The 16,716-nt window shown below is 47.2% G+C and overlaps 1 protein-coding gene across 1 annotated transcript; it reads right to left on the reverse strand.

Annotated features, from left to right (window-relative positions):
* Positions 1 to 502: 502 nt before the first annotated feature.
* LOC140599544 (ubiquitin carboxyl-terminal hydrolase 17-like protein 6) lies at positions 503 to 2,107 on the reverse strand. Its single transcript, XM_072762697.1, has one exon. It carries the CDS (start codon positions 2,105 to 2,107, stop codon positions 503 to 505), a length of 1,605 nt encoding a protein of 534 aa, XP_072618798.1.
* Between the last annotated feature and the right edge of the window lie 14,609 nt (positions 2,108 to 16,716).

A 16,716-nucleotide genomic window follows, 5' to 3' on the forward strand; every position in this document is an offset into this window, starting at 1 on the left:
CATTTAATTCCTTTCTTACAATTTCCAAGCAATGACCAAAAGCAATGTGTATTGCTAGCAAGACCCCACAAATACTTTTGTTTAGGAAAATATTCTTTCAATATAAATAGAAGAGAAGCAATGGGAAGTGGGAGCATCACGGGAGGGTCAAATAAAATCACTCCAACCCCAGGTCCACTCTCAACCATGACTGCTCACTGCCTCTCACCTGCAAGTGGCCCCCCTCTCCCCAAGGCTGAAGGAGAGGCAGGTTCCTCCATACACCCCGTATGAAATCCACACTATCCCAATATAAGATCCTGACAAAGAACCAGTTTTAAATATCAGTGTCCTCTAGTTTCAGTTGAAGGCCATATCCCATGAACACACCAGATAGATGGTTCTTCCACACACACTGAACACACACTTCACACAACACAAAATATTTCCAGGATGGGACTGTGTTCGGGTTTGGAGTGAGTGACGCTATGTTTGTGGGTGTGTGCGCCCTTGTGCACCAAAGTTAGGAGGCGCATCCCTGGACTGCTTCCCCAGACCTCTGTCCCTTCTTGCTCGTCCTCTTGGTAGGTCTGGCTCTCCCTGGCACACGCGGGACTTTGGCCACGTCCCCGGCCACCTGAGGTGGGATCATCCCAGCTGCAGTGGTGAGCAGGTCGAAGGTCTGTTGAGGATGATTCTTCGGCATCTCAGGTGTGTATTTGGAGTGGTGAAGGATGACTGCGTCCTCAGGAAGGGCAATTTCTCTTCTCCTGACATTGAGTTCAGGCTTAGGTCGGTTGCGTTCTTGGAGGCATCTCCACTGGTCTAATGTCATTTGTTGCCTTGAGGTCTCTTCCCCACGCTCCTCCAACTCAGGAAGGTTCACGGAGGGATCCGTTGCTGGCTCTCCTGAGGCCTCACCCACCACCGTGGGATCTGCCTCGGGAGATGCGAGTCCTCCCTCGACTGACTCCCTCCCAAGGTCTCTTTCCAGATCAGTCTTCTGCATATAAAAGAGGACATAGGCAGGTTGGCTCAGCGCGTAAGTCACATCACAGGCGCTGACCTTAGCATCATCCATTTTATACCACTGGCCATTTCCTGCCTTTACAAAACAGAAGTAATGTCCACTGTGGCAACTCCTCCCAGCATGCACCAGCACGGCATAGAGCACATAAACCAAGGGTCCTGCCCTCTGCTCAGACAGGTAGTGTTGCATGTCAAGGCGCTCAGGATATTGCACCTCCTTAGTCATTTTGTGGCCTGTCAAGTCTGAGAATCGTTTCAAGGCCAGGATGAGGACCTTCGGGGAAGTGTGCAAAGTCAACACCTTGGACGCAAGCACCTTCTCTAGACACTTACTACAATGGTAGGCATTTTCACCTTCCAGCAGTTGGGGCTTCACCAACTGCTCCAAAGCTTGGTTGACACTCTGAGCAGCCCCGATGTCCAGGCTGATGTCCAGGTAAGGTTCCAGAGTGCTCGAAATGCCTTGGCAGTGGAGACACTGGATTTGCGACTTCCAGTACCCCCCAAAGAGTTGCTGGATGAGGGTGCTGTCCTGAGGACGCTCAGGGTCTGAGGGCTTGTCCTCAGGCAAGCATGCTTGCTGCATTGCATCCAGAATGAACATGAGATACTCATGGACATCTTCCTGCTTGCCTCTGTGGAAGGCGGCGAGCAGGAGTGGCAGGGGCCGGAGCACACGTCCAGGACGGCAGAGAACCCGCGTCAGGTGAGACTGCAGAGTACACAGCATGCAGGATGTCTGCTTCCTACAGGTGGTCCCGTGCTGCTGGGACAGCATGTAGCTGGCGAGGGGCTCTGTGTAGGTCAGACACTGCAGGGTCGCATTCACATAGCAAGTGTTGCCCATGTTCTGAAGCCCAGCGCCCACCTGGGAAAGGCTCTTCCAACTCAGAGGCGTCTTGGTGGGAGGCAGCCCTGGTGCTGCGGGAGCCAACGGGTCAGTCGGGGAGGAGAGTGTCTTTGATGCAGGGGATGTCCTCTCGGGCACAGAGGGTCCTCCATGGACTTCAGCACCGCCTCTCCTTGACCAGCATGACTGGGGTTTGGGAGAGGCACTGAACTGAGGCTCCTCTGAGCGGGGGAGGTGGGCAGCCTCCATGCCTGCAGAAACAGTGTCCACAAGATACATTCAACCAGGAGCTTCAGGTGGCAAAGGGATGCTCCTCTCACTGAGCCAGTTTCCAAATGGCAGATTGTGACCCTCACCTCCACCTTTTATGGCTTTTGGCCCTGGGATAAGGCACAAAGTCCTCTAATCCACACTAATTGCTTGATTGGATTATGGGATTTGGGTGTGGTCCCTCTCTGAGGGAGACCATTCAGGTCAGCCCAGCTCCTAACCTTGTCTCCCACAAAAGGCAACACTTTCAGATTATTCTCAACCTCCTTAACTGTCCCTGCACCTTTCTGAACAGAATTTGTTCAGAGTTTCTATGTTCAGAGGAAACCTTTTTGAATGTCCTTTCCTTTGAGTAACGCCAAGGAAGCCAAGGAGTGTTAGACATTAGTGCTCTAGGAGACGGAAGATCACTCTCCCAAAGGAGCTATCACATAGGAACACGTTCCCCTCACCAGCAGAATGTTTGTAGCTGTAACCAATTATTTGGGAATATGGCATCCATAGCTTGCTTCTACACCTTCATCTCCGTCTACTACGATTCCAATATACAAAGATGATGAAGGTCTTGATGAATACCATTGTCTGCCTAGGTGTGTCTGAGGTCTAGAAGTGAAATCCTCTGGCTGGTTTTATGCTTTTGGGAAACATTTCTTTAAAGCTCCTTTTCTGACAGGTCTATATCTTAAATCCAGTGTTTATATGCCTAATTTTAACTTTTCCTCAGGTAATTCTACACCAATATTCTTTATGTACTTTTGATTGAATTGGAGTATGTCGTAGGCTTGCACCTTTTTTACACATTATGGTTTTGGCAGTTGTAGATGCAGGGAGGAAGGCACGGGGTTAGCTCGTGGTTTGGAAGTGTCATTATGGCTTATTCTGCTTACAGAATTGGGAGTGTCTGCTGAAACACATTTGAGTCGAAACGACAATTCATTCCTACTTGTGGCCATGACCATTTCCAGTTTATGCATTTTGAACAGTCTTAGGAAAGGCGGAAACCTAAGTCCATTTGTCTTCTTTACTAAACAGAGACCAAGACAAACAGGAGCATTTTGCCAGGCCTTGGTCAGGGACTGGGCTTCACAATCCCTGGGGCCCTGCTGAGTTCTTGATGTTCACTTGTCGTCCCTGGACACTAAGAGAATAAAAGTGTCATCTCTTAAGCCACCATGTTTTAGGATATTTATTCTGTAACCACGGTCCAAAAAAAAATTTGTGTAGGATGCTCTTTATGATATCTCCATGTTTAAATGAAAGTCTTAATTGACAAAATGAATATTACATCATGAATATCCTCAAAGTCTGACCCCATTTCTATTGCCATTAGCTCTAGATTGAGCAGAAGTGTTGGTAAAATACCATCAGTCAGGAAACATGAGTCCTGAGGTTAATTTCCACGCTGAAATGTACCAATATTTTTTCAATTGCAGAAATTTCAATCTCCACCAAATCCGCTTTATTGCAACCTTCTCTTTGCCCCACACTTGGGACCCAAAACAGAGGGGGTGGGGAGCATCGCACTCCCCAATCTGGTGGCACCTGGACCCCGGGGCACAGCAGGTGCTCAGGAGGCCCAGTGAGGGTTGCGGGACCTGGCGGTCTCGCCCCGTGGGAGATGGGAGATTAGGGTCAGTGGAAGAACCCCCCAAGGGGGCCCCTCATGAGGGAGGCAGCCCAGAGCCACAGTAGGGAAGGAGGCAGTCCTGGGTGGCTCCTGGCAAGGCCTGGCAGGACACATAGCCCGAGCCCTCCTAGCTTGGACCTTCCCAGAGGACAGTGTGTGCAGTGAGGTCAATGAAAGGCCAGACGCCCCCCGTGCCCGGACGCCTGCCGGTGGACTCAAGGGGCAGGTGGGCAGGGACCAGGCTGAGGAGGATAATGAAGGATAAGTTAACCTTGTGCAAAATTTACTCTGATTCGGGGATCCCTGGGTGGCGCAGCGGTTTGGCGCCTGCCTTTGGCCCAGGGCGCGATCCTGGAGACCCGGGATCGAATCCCACATCAGGCTCCCGGTGCATGGAGCCTGCTTCTCCCTCTGCCTGTGTCTCTGCCTCTCTCTCTTTCTCTCTGTATGACTATCATAAATAAATAAAATTTAAAAAAAAATTTACTCTGATGCTTCTAAATTTCACATCATGTCCATTCACAGTGTTGTAAGCCCCGGGGCCCAGAGCACTGGGGGACACAACCCAGGATCCAGTGCTCCCCTGGGTCAGGCAGAGTTCAGGAGGACCCAGGACAGCCAGGTCGTTCCTGCTCCCGGGCCACGGAACTGTACAAGTCAGCGCCCACGCCCCGGAGTACCCAGGCCCCTGCGCACTGGGAGCTGTGGTGGTTAATGCGGGAGCTGACGCCAGGGCTGGACAGCTGGCCGCCGGCACTGTTGTTGTCCCACCTGGTGTCACCCTGTACCTGGGTCTGAGCAGGGGCCTCACAGGATAAACAACTCCCACTGAGCCGTACACCTGAGAGGAGGCAGGGCAGCAGATGACATGATACTGTGCATAGAAAACCCAAACGACTCCACCCCAAGATTGCTAGACCTACAGCAATGTGACAGGATATAAAATCAATCCCTGAAGTCAGTGGCATTTCTGTACACTAACAATGAGGCTGAAGAAAGAGAAGTTAAGGAGTCAATCCCATTTACAATTGCACCCAAATGCATAAGATACCTAGGAATTAACCTCACCAAAGAGGTAAAGGATCTATAGCCTAAAAACTACAGAACGCTTCTGAAGGAAATGGAGGAAGAGACAAAGAGATGGAAAAATATTCCATGCTCATGGATTGGAAAAATTTATATTGTGAAAATGCCAATGCTACCTAGGGCAATTTACACATTCATTGCAATCCCTATCAAAATACCATGGACTTTCTTCAGAGAGTTGGAAGGAATCATCTTAAGATTTGTGTGGAATCAAAAAAGACCCCGTATAGCCAGGGGAATTTTAAAAAAGAAAAACATAGCTGGGGGCATCACAATGCCAGATTTCAGGTTGTACTACAAAGTAGTGGTCATCAAGACAGTGTGGTCCTGGCACAAAAACAGACACATAGGTCAATGGAACAGAGGAGAGAATGCAGAAGTGGACCCTCAACGCTATGGTCAACTAATATTCGACAAAGCAAGAAAGACCATCCACTGGAAGAAAGACAGTCTCTTCAATAAATGGTGCTGGGAAAATTGGACATCCACATGCAGACGAATGAAACTAGACCACTCTCTTACACCAGACACAAAGATAAACTCAAAATGGATGAAAGATCTAAATGTGAGACAAGATTCCATCATAATCCTAGAGGAGAACACAGGCAACACCCTTTTCGAACTTGGCCACAGCAACTTCTTGCAAGATACATCCATGAAGGCAAGGGAAACAAAAGCAAAAATGAACTATTGGGACTTCATCAAGATAAGAAGCTTTTGCACAGCAAAGGATACAGTCAACAAAACTACAAGACAACCTACAGAATGGGAGAAGATATTTGCAAGTGACACATCACATTAAGGGCTAGTTTCCAATATCTTTAAAGAACTTATTAAACTCAAAAGCAAAGAAACAAACAATCCAATCATGAAATGGGCAAAAGACATGAAGAGAAACCTCACAGAGGAAGACATAGACATGGCCAACGTGCACATGAGAAAATGTTCCGCATCACTGGCCATCAGGGAAATACAAATCAACACCACCATGAGATACCACCTCACACCAATGAGAAAGGGGAGAATTCACAAGGCAGGAAACCACAAATGTTGGAGAGGATGTGGAGAAAGGGGAACCCTCCTGCACTGTTGGTGGGAATGTGAACTGGTGCAGCCACTCTGGAAAACTGTGGAGGTTCCTCAAAGAGTTAAAATTAGACCTGCCCTACGACCCAGAAATTGCACTGCTGGGGATTTACCCCAAAGATACAGATGCAGTGAAACGCCAGGACACCTGCCCCCCGACGTTTCTAGCAGCAATGTCCACAATAGCCACACTGTGGAAGGAGCTTCGGTGTCCATAGACAGATGATGTATAAAGAAGCTCTGGGCTCTGTATACGATGGAATATTCCTCAGCCATTAGAAACAAGAAACATCCATCATTTGCTTCGACGTGGATGGAACTGGAGGGTATTATGCAGAGTGAAGTAAGTCAATCAGAGAAGGACAAATATTATATGTTCTCATTCATTTGGGGAATATAAATCATAGTGAAAGGGAATATAAGGGAAGGGAGAAGAAATGTGTGGGAAATATGAGAAAGGGAGACAGAGCACAAAGACTCCTGACTCTGGGAAAGGAACTAGGGGTGGTGGAAGGGGAGGAGGGTGGGGGTTATGCGTGACTGTGTGACGGGCACTGAAGGGGGCATTTGATGGGATGAGCACTGGGTGTTATTCTGTATGTTGGCAAATTGAACACCAATTAAAAAAAATAAGAAGAAAAACAAAAATGCTTCAATCTCCATATATTTCCACCTACTTCTCTCTTATCTTCTTTGCAATCCAAGAAGAGGTAAGGTCCCCTAATGAACTTTTCTCCTCTGCCCACACCCATCTGATTTTTTGGTCCCCATTAATTCGTGGACCTCTTCCTTGCTCACAATTCAAATGTTCCAATCAACAAAACACTGTCACACACAGTGTCATCAGTCTTTATGTTAGTTTATGCCTCAGTAGAATTTGATTCCTCTTGTGTGCAGGCCCTGTCTTCCTTGGATTCTTTCCTCTGTTGTCCCCGACTGCAGATGAGATGGAGTTCAGGGTGCTGGGTGTTTCCTAGGCAGTGACATCAAGGCGAACATGGTTGGAAAGGGTGGGGAGGAAGAAACACAGGCAGAGGGAGAAGTCTGACCACTGGGCAACCTCACAGCATCAGCCCACCCCACAGGGTGCTGGAGAACTCGCAGGACCCATACACGTGTCCTAAATGGAAGCCGAGTGGCCTCTGTGAATAATCATTGCCTGTCACTCACTCTGGGGAGCAGTTGTCTTGAGGCAGGTGGCTCTTTGCAGCTGAGTCAAACTCTGCCTCTGTTGACAAAGTCCTCCGGGAAGCTTATGCATGGATCCTACCATTTCGTGTCCCACCCTGCAGGTCAGAAGGGAATAAGTTCTGTAATAACTGGCCCATACAGGGACCTCGAGATGTCTGAAGCTGATGGGCCTGGCAAAGAAAAAACAGGTGGCAGAGAGGCAGCTAGCATACAAAGGGTAACAGAACACTAGGAGCTCAATGTTGGTTCTAGTGGGGCTTCTGCATACCAGGTGTGGATTGGGTCCCGCGTCTGTCCTTACATGGAGCCACACCCTGTCAACCAGCTGTCCTTGCTCCTGGAAGGTGGGAGGGGTCTTCAGGGCCCCGGACCAAGGTCCTTCTACCTTTGCCCACAGGCCCTACTTCCATGGTTGGCACACTAGACCTAATGCCCACCACTGGGTTGGGCTTCTTTTTTTTCTTGCTAATAGGCTTTGCCCTCATGGAACATATTTCACTGTTGAATCTAGAACAGTGACTCCAACTACCTCAGGAAAAATGATATTCCTGGGAAGCCCCGAGGTGCAGCTGTTTAGCGCCGCCTACGGCCCAGGGCTTGATCCTGGAGACCCGGGATTGAGTCCCACTTCGGGCTCCCTGCATGGAGCCTGCTTCTCCCTCTGTCTGTGTCTCTGCGTCTCTCTCTCTCTCTCTCTCTCTCTCTCTCTGGGTCTCTGTGAATAAATAAATAAATTATTTTAAAAATTTTAAAAAAATAAAAAAAGAAAAATGATATTCCTGTGCCCCTCACTTAGGGAAACTATCTTCTGATCCCCCATCTCCTTAGGTTATGACTATCATTAGCAATTACAGTTCCCTAACTATGATCATTTTTGTGATTGTTCTCGTTATTCATCATTATTTTCATTATGTTCTTGCCATGAATTGTTTTTGCAGTTGTTTGATATACAACCTTCAGTAGAGTTTGTCCACAGGAAAGCAACCCCTTCTGCACTACATGATATTTATTTTGCTCAGGAGCATCTTGAAATATTCCAAGTCAGCCTCCAGAAGCAGGACCAGCCCTCGATACCACAGGAGCCTCCTGAAGGACATCCTTTACACATATGCCTCTGTTAAAATTCAAAATTCCGTCTAGGGCCCACTGGCTGCTTGTGCCAGCCTAGAAGTCCCGGAAAGTTGTCCTTGGATGAACAGAACTGCCACAACCTTAGTCACATCAGGGGTCCCCATAATCACTCTTGCCTTCTTGGAAAGGTGGGACCTGGTGTCTCTGTCCATATGAACATCCACATGAGGTTATCTGATCTGGAATCCTAGAGCCACTGTAGCTAACATCGTAGGTACAGAAAAGGCTCCCTAGGCCAGCCCGAAACTCTGGAGATGTAAGTCCTCTCAGGTACACAGGAGAGGCTGCTGGTGCAGTACCAGAAGGCACAGAGATTGTGAACGCCCATCCTGTCCATCCCACGACTACTCTCCGTCTTCCAAGGGAGCTTGGCAACCACTCGGAAGGCAATGTCCTCCCTGCTAGTATGGGAGTATCGTGGGTGACACCCTCCTCCAGCCCACGCCCATCTGATCCTCTGCAAATATTTTAAGTGACCTTGGAGATGTGAACTTAGAGTCCTGGAGCTCCAGGGTCTAAGGGGAAAAGAAACAGAAGGGATGTTGGGCAGAGAGGGTGGGAAATAGAAAAGGCAGCTTGAATGTCCACTTGACGCTGGGTTCTTCTGTGCAGGTGTCGACGTGGGGTCCTACCTGGCCTGCCACGGACCAAGCTCCTGAAATCTGGTGGCTGTCCTGGTGCACCCCCTCTGCCCCATGGGCTTTCCCTCAAGGGGTCTGCATGCAATTTCCCAAGTTGGCCTAGACCCTCCTTCTGGCTGGCTTTTTCCCTCCTGTTGCTCATCTCTGCCTCCTGTTACAGATGTCATGTGCACACGCAGGGCTTTAAACTCTCTACCCTGTAAGGCCCAGCACAGTCACATTATCATTCACTTAGAGGATTCTATACCCAACCTCCTTATTTATCATTATGTCCCATATTAATAGCAGTGGAATTACTATTATTCATGATGACTATATAATTGATTATTTTTATCAATATATTTTTATCATGGATTATTTTTGTTGTTGATGCCATATGACATTGTATAGTCTCTCTTTTCATGAAACATGTCAGATTTTTTGGAAGATGGTTATGGAGGGTTCTCCAACAGACCTATAATTCATAATTTACGCACTGCTTCATGTCCCCAGTGTATGAGTTTGAGTGTGTTCCTCTGATGAGCCCCTTGAAATATTGCATGTCCCCCTCAAGAGACAGTGATGGGGTCTGTGATGAAGGGGAGCCCTGAGGAAGATTTCCTTTGCCAGCCTGATCCTCTAGAAAAATATCTGATTATGTTTTTTTTTTTTTTTTGCTTTGTTTTGTTTTTGTTTTTGTTTTTACAAAATGATATATTTCCATAGAGATGGTAGACTTATATCCTCCTCGCCTCTCCGGATCCCTCTCCATCTCACCCAGGCTAACAATTTGTCATCATTCACAGGGTTAGAACCAACTCATTTAAGAAACCTCCACATTTTTAGAAACATCCATTCATATTATGTTTTTAAGCTAAACCATAGGCTACCGATAAATTGATAAGCAAAATGAGATATATCCATATAATAGAGTATTACTCAGGCTTACAAAGGAAGGAGATTATGATATACAGATTCTAGAACATCGATGAACCTGAAGGACATTATGCTAAGTGTAATAAGCCATTCACAAAAGAAAAATACTGTGTGATTCTTCTTATACAAGTCAGGTTCACAGAGGCAGGGTGCTGTATGGTGGTCCTCAGGGGATGGGGGGGAGGGAGGCAATGGGGTGTGTTCAATGGGGAGAGTTCTAGTTTAGCAAATTAAAAGAGGTCAAGAGTTGGATGGTGGTGATGCTTGCACAACAGTACGAATGTACTTAGTACCACTGAACTCTACACCCCCAAATCGTTGAGATTCTTAATTTCATGATACATAATCTTATGACAATAATGAAAAGAATCACAGGCTGAAATGCTCTTTGGATCCTCTGCCTGTGACATAATATTTTTTTTTCAGCATCTGTGATAGGGTTTTCTTTTATGTTGTTGTTGTTTTTAAAATTTTTTGTATATTTTTTTATTGGAGTTCGATTTACCAATGTTCTAAGACCCCCCTAAAGACTTAGGAGTAGATGGAGCAAGCACAGGAGGCCAGAGGGGAGGTTCTCACCCTCTGGAGCCTTGGGGGTATTTCTGGATATGCTCCGGAATCAGAGAACTACTGCTCCGGCATTCTTGTGTATCCCCACCCTGGACTGGAAGCACCCTCCAAGGCAAGGAAGAACCAATTCAGGTGCCAAATAACAGCCCCAGGTTCCAAAGTACAATCTCTTATATCCTGACCTGAGGCATCCTCACATACCTGCACATGCCTCACCTGATCAATACCTGAGTCTCAGGATCACAACCAAAAACACCCCTGCCTCAATCCCAGTGGCCCTGTGATGGGGCTTCAGGAAGGAGGTGGGTTCTCAGCCATAGACCAGGTAGTAGCCACCCCTGTTGTCTGAGAAAGCACTAAGGCCTGTGTATCCTGCCACCCCCATTCTCACCCTGGGTAATCCAGAAGACTTTTCAACTTGAACTTGGAGATCCCAGGGCCCCTTGGCCCCTCCACCCCAACACCCCGATGACCAGTCCCTCTTTCATTATGATTCCTTTAATAAGGGGCACACATGTGAAGGAAAGCATTCTTAAAAAAGAAAAAAAAAAAAAGGAATACGCTCCATACATAGTCAAGGGAGAGCCACCCCCCACCCAAAATGAGGCAATCGCTTCCATTAAATTTGCACGAAGGCTGGAGGAGAAGGGAGGTTTGGGATGCCGGATGTAGGACTTCGCTTTGGGTTTCTTTGGGAGAAGGGATCCCCGTGGCTCCTAGTCCTCTAAGAGGATGGCGAAGTTGACAGCGATCCCCTGGAGTCAGGTTCCTGATCCTGTTCAGCCCTAGTGCTGATTGGACCGTCCAGGGTGGGAGTGGATCAACGATGAACCAGGGGGTTCCGTGTGTCTGGGGGCGGGGGGAGGGGTGGACGGTTACTTTTTTTATTGGGGAACATGATAAACCAAACTCCTGAGCGCACTCACTGCCACAGGGGAGGCTGCTCGGCCTCCGGGCTGACAGGTGCAGGAGCGCGCAGGCCCTCACCTGAGCCTGCACACTGAGGAGTGTCCCGCCACCCGCTCATCACTATGGGGCACAGGCCTGCATGTCGGTAGGGAACCGTTCTCATCCCTGTTAGTGTCAGAGTTCCTACCAGGCCTCCATCTGTGACGCGCTACACGCGGCCCCTTTGTTGCCTCCTCCTCCCTGGGCTCTCGCCTCCCGGTCCCCCTGCGAGGACACCTGCCAGCATCCCACCGGGGACTCCGCGACTCGGAGCCTATTCCTGCCAAGTTGCCCACCTACACCATGGCACGCTTATCCCAGGGAGGGGTTAATGGTATGCTAGGCCCCGAGACACCCCAACCCCAGATCTAGGTACATCTGCACTGAGTCCAAGCAAACAGTCTGGTAGCCACTTTATAATCATTTCAGTGAGACCTTTTAAATATCCTATAAAGTACAAACCTTTATTACATCTCCATTTAAAGATTTAGAAACAAGTTCAACAAACTACACAACCGAGGTCACACACTTGCTAAACCAATCTGACTTTAGTCTACGTGGTTCAGTGCCCCCATCTTGCCTTCCCAAAATGAAGAGCAGAGCCTTGAATAAGCAGAGGCAATAGGATGGGACTCATTTGAGGGTATCGGGATATAAATGTTAATTTTGATTCCCAGGTTCTTGCTGAATAAAAAGGATGTGGTAATTATGCCTTCGTGCTGCCAGGTGACATTGGTACAGGCTCAGGGATTCAGAGCTCCTTTGGTGAAATGACTGCCACCCCTTTCCCTTTGCTCCTGGGGACATTCACAGGTAGCACAAAGGAAAGCCAGAGATGGAACAGTGCCTGCTTCTGGGCTCTTCTTACAGGGCAATCCCCGTGTCCCAAGCATGTCCCAATCATCATCACTCGAACTGGACACAAACCCTGAGGCTGGCAGAAGGAACTGTGTTGTCTCTCAGTAACCATAGTTGCTCCTTATTCTTTGGAGGAGAAAACTGAATTGTGAGAGAGAAGGGGAGTAGCAGGCTCCTACTTGCTGGGCCAGGAGGATCAGTGAGAGGCTCCTGCTTTTCCAGCTCCTGCCTCGTGTTCCTTGCACTCCCCCAGCCAGAACTCTCCGAAGATAAGGCTTTATGGAGACCATCACATCGGGCCTTGATCCTGGGAAATGGAGCATATAAATGTGCTTTCTTCATTGATTCACTTCACTGACCAAGAACGTTCCCCATTTCTTGCAAATATAAGTGAGTCTTCTGTCCTCCCAGAGGCCCCAAACCTCTGCTCTGAAGAGGCTTCCCTCAGAGGTGACCCTGAGCAGAACGATGTCTTGTGTGGTCTTTGCCTTTCTCTTCATTTTGGCTCAATTTCTACCAGGTAAACGCAAATGGATGGAATGGTGAAGAGGCAGGTGATAAAGCCGCCGGCTCTTCTGTGGACCATCCTAAGACTGACAGGAATGGTCGGCTCCCCATTGAGCTTCTCATGGGATTTTCTTGAATCTGTGGTGGCATTTTCTAAGCAAACTGCTATTCCCACCCCTCCCGTCTTTTGTAAACCTCCCCCCTGGTTCCTGGGAGTGCTGGCCTTCAGAAATAGAATAGAGAAGCAGCCTGTGCTCTGCTCTCCTTCGACAGCAGATGGGTGGAGCTGGGAATACTGTTTTACACAGCGTTATTTCCTGCACTAATTTTAAAATCCAAAATGTGATGATTTGAATTTAGGGTGCCAAGCAGGGCTTGAATATTCCCAGCCACTTCCAGGAGGTGACTTGAATCCCTCACATGTAATCTCTACTTTTAGGACCCCTAGCCGGTCAGCTTCCTCTGACTTCTGGAGACAAGGAGACAAGGAGCCGTGCTGGCTTGGCCGGGGCAAAAGCAGGAGGATACGGACCGAGGATGAGAAGGTTGTTGCAAATGGCAAGATGAACTTTTTCTGTTGCCGACGGAGGATCAGGTGAACCAGACCAGCCCTGCCCTGGCCTTCAAAGTGGGACTTGATATTTAAGGGAGGACAAGAGAAGTCTTGTGCTTTACCCAGGTCACACTGTGAGTGAGCCTCAGAATCATTCTCGTGTCTTTTTCCCTTGGTTTTGGTTCTTTGCTTATGTTTTAGGATAATCCTTAAAAAAAATCTAGGTCCAAGTGGACATCTAGTAGCCTAATCAGATACTACGACTTTGTATTTGTAGAGTCTCTTTTAATTTATAAATCTTTCTTCCATACTTTCCTCATATGCCTCAAGATCAACTTATGATTTCATTATCTCCATTTATATTTGAAGAAATTGAGACCCAGAGAAGCTTTCATTTCTTCAAGGTCATAGCCTGGAAACTGGAAAAGGATGTGCACACCCCTGTCATGTTCTGTGTATCTCTCTTTGTATAATAATTTAAACCAAATAGATAAACAGAAATGACATCTGCATCTGTGTGAATGGAATTACAATTCTATAGCATACAAGAAATTATTCACGTCATTTCTTGGTCTATCAATAAGCGATCAGTCATTGATTCTAATATTTACTCTGTATTTTTAAGCAACTCATACCTACTCAGTTAAGGTCCATGGCCCCAACTTTGCACTTCTCTTCTTGCCAACAAATGAAAATGTCAGAGGTCGACTTAAAATGCTCAGCATGGATTGTGCATGTATGATTGACTATCTATAGCTTTGTTTATGAAATAGAATTTGTAGCTTCATATAACAAGGGTGAAAATTATTCATCTTACAGCAGCTGCTCAAATTTGATCACTCAGTTTTCACATATGAGGCTAATGATTTTGCTTTACATTTGAGCTACCATTGTACCATTTTACACAGATACATTCCCTGTCCTTTCTCTGCTTTGCTCTGTGTAACTGGCACAATTATCTGCAAATTATGTCTTTTTTTTCTTTCTTTCTTTCTTTTTCTTTTTTTTTTTTTTCAAACTATGTTATTCAAGCCTCTTGGCTTATGTTTGATTTCAGTTGATGCAAGTGTGTGGTGGCAAAAGGGTAGATGGGAAGAAGGGAGAGCCGCAGATTTCTCTCCCACACTCTCTGCTCCACCATTGGCTTATCTCCCACAGCAAAGCCCCTGCTTCTATGTCCTTGCTTCTCCCTCAGCCCTGATGCTGCAGGCACAGCTCCTGCCAGCCAGTCCTACCACCTGGGCTCACACCACAGACTCCTGCTTTTCCCCCTGCCATCGGGCAGTGGGGACCTCCAGCTAGGACTAACATGGGGGCCGCCTCACTGCTCCCTTCTTTTTGCATGTTCAGCTTTGCCAACACTTTATCACCTCCTCTGCATTTAAATCTTCCCCGTCAAATTACCTGGTGTGGGATCTGTTTTCATGCTTGGAGTCTGACTGACAAGGCTTTTCTGTTGGTCTTACTGTCAGATCTATTTATGTTTGCTCAATTGTTCTCCAAAAGGTATCTGAATCATCACCTCTGCCAACCCCAGACTGCTTCCCTTATTTTTGCAGGAATTAACTCAGGGAAGTGGGCAATGGGGCAACATAAGAATCTACAGTGGAGTGATCATCTGTCGGTGGGTCCTCCTCAGGTCCTCACAGCAAGAGCACTGTGGATGGTTGAGAGGACAATGAGACCAGATATTCCCTACTCATTCCAAACACTGCACTCCTTGATTACCCAAATTGAAAACACTTTGAGGGATCCCTGGGTGGCGCAGGGGTTTGGCGCCTGCCTTTGGCCCAGGGCGCGATCCTGGAGACCCGGGATCGAATCCCACATCGGGCTCCCGGTGCATGGAGCCTGCTTCTCCCTCTGCCTGTGTCTCTGCCTCTCTCTCTCTCTCTCTCTCTCTGTGACTATCATAAATAAATAAAAAAAAAAATTTAAAAAAAATAAAAAAACTCTTTAAAAAAAAAAAAAAAGAAAACACTTTGGACTCTAACTGGTGTCTCTTATGGAAGGATTCATTCGTATGTCTCAGTCATACAGAGAGGTGGACCAGTGGCTGTGCCCTGATATTCCCTTACTAATACCTTGTAGAGCATCCCATAGACCAATTACCCCTCTCTCTTTCTCTTGCTCTCTCCTTTTCTCTTCACTTGGCTTCTTTCTAGGACTTTTATTTTTTACCCACCCCCCCTTTTCCTGAGACAATCAATCCTCCGTATAAAATAATAAAATCTCAACCCATACTAATTTCTTATTAAAATCAGCACTTTCTAGGGTCAAGTGGCTTCCCACGGCTTCCTCAGATAAATTTCTATTAATTTCCATAGTAATTCATGGAGATCTCTGGATGTCAGTCTTCTGGATTTTCTGAAGGAGAAAGTCTTCTATATGGTGGATGGGTCAGAGGGAAATGGTCAGGAAGAGACACTGGTTTTCCCCTGAAGTATCTCCACTCTAGTCTACATAATGCTCCTGCTTAGCATGACGTTACCTCCATTAATTTTGAAAATGTGGCTCTGGTCTTACTATGCTAACCATGTATTGTCCCTTCTTGATGCGGGTTCCATTTCAAAACCCCCTCACAATAACAAAAAGGGAATGGCAGTGTCTTTAGAACAAGATTGATCAGTTCGTGTTGAATTCCAAAATGGCAAAAGACAAAACGTTAAGAATCATCTTCTCTCATATTCCCCAACTGAAGTACTGGACCCCAGGTACAGGAATAGCAAAGAAGTCGACCACAAAATGTGCTCTGAAACTCTTATCCTTGTGTCTATGCCTTGAGAGCATAAAAGAAAGCTAGAGAAGGCAGAGGACAAATTTCCTTGGAAAATGTGTTAGTGGGCTGGGATTGGGACCTCACTGTGGCTCTCAAGGGGGACGGGTGAGGAAGACAGCACTTTTATACACAATCCACACAACCCACACTGTATTGAGGTGAGCTTCAAGAGGCTACTTGGAAAATTCAACATGCCGCCATGTGCTTCTATACCTGAGCGTGTTGACAGGCGAAGAACTCCGGCTGGAGTTGTCCACGGTGGCAGGACAGAAAGACCAGCCATGGGGTCACTGCACTTATGATATTAGGTAGGGCAAAAAGGGGCATGGCTCCCATTGATCAAGTGAATACCACACAAGATCACTGGGCTGGGTGGCCCGGGTGGTTCAGCGGTTTGGTGCAGTCTTTGGCCCAGGGCATGATCCTAGAGATCTGGGATCGAGCCCCACATTGGGCTCCCTGCATGGAGCCTGCTTCTCCCTCTGCCTGTTTCTCTGCCTCTCCCTCTCTCTCTGTCTCTCATGATTGAATACAAAAAATTAAAAAAAAAAAAAAGACCACTGGGCTGAAACCATACTAAAGGGAATATTCCCAAATAATGTGACCTGCTAAACCAAAGGGATTCAGTAGTAAGTCATTTTTGGATACATTGCTGGGGTGGAGGAAAATTCATAAGATCAACTAGAAAGAACAACA

Source organism: Vulpes vulpes, chromosome 7 (genome assembly GCF_048418805.1).
Source record: "Vulpes vulpes isolate BD-2025 chromosome 7, VulVul3, whole genome shotgun sequence".
In the NCBI taxonomy this organism is placed as follows: domain Eukaryota; kingdom Metazoa; phylum Chordata; class Mammalia; order Carnivora; family Canidae; genus Vulpes; species Vulpes vulpes.

What these genes read in the sequence shown, in the direction of transcription:
- LOC140599544 (XM_072762697.1), bottom strand. Translation starts at nt 2,107, where the DNA reads ATGGAGGCTGCCCACCTCCCCCGCTCAGAGGAGCCTCAGTTCAGTGCC.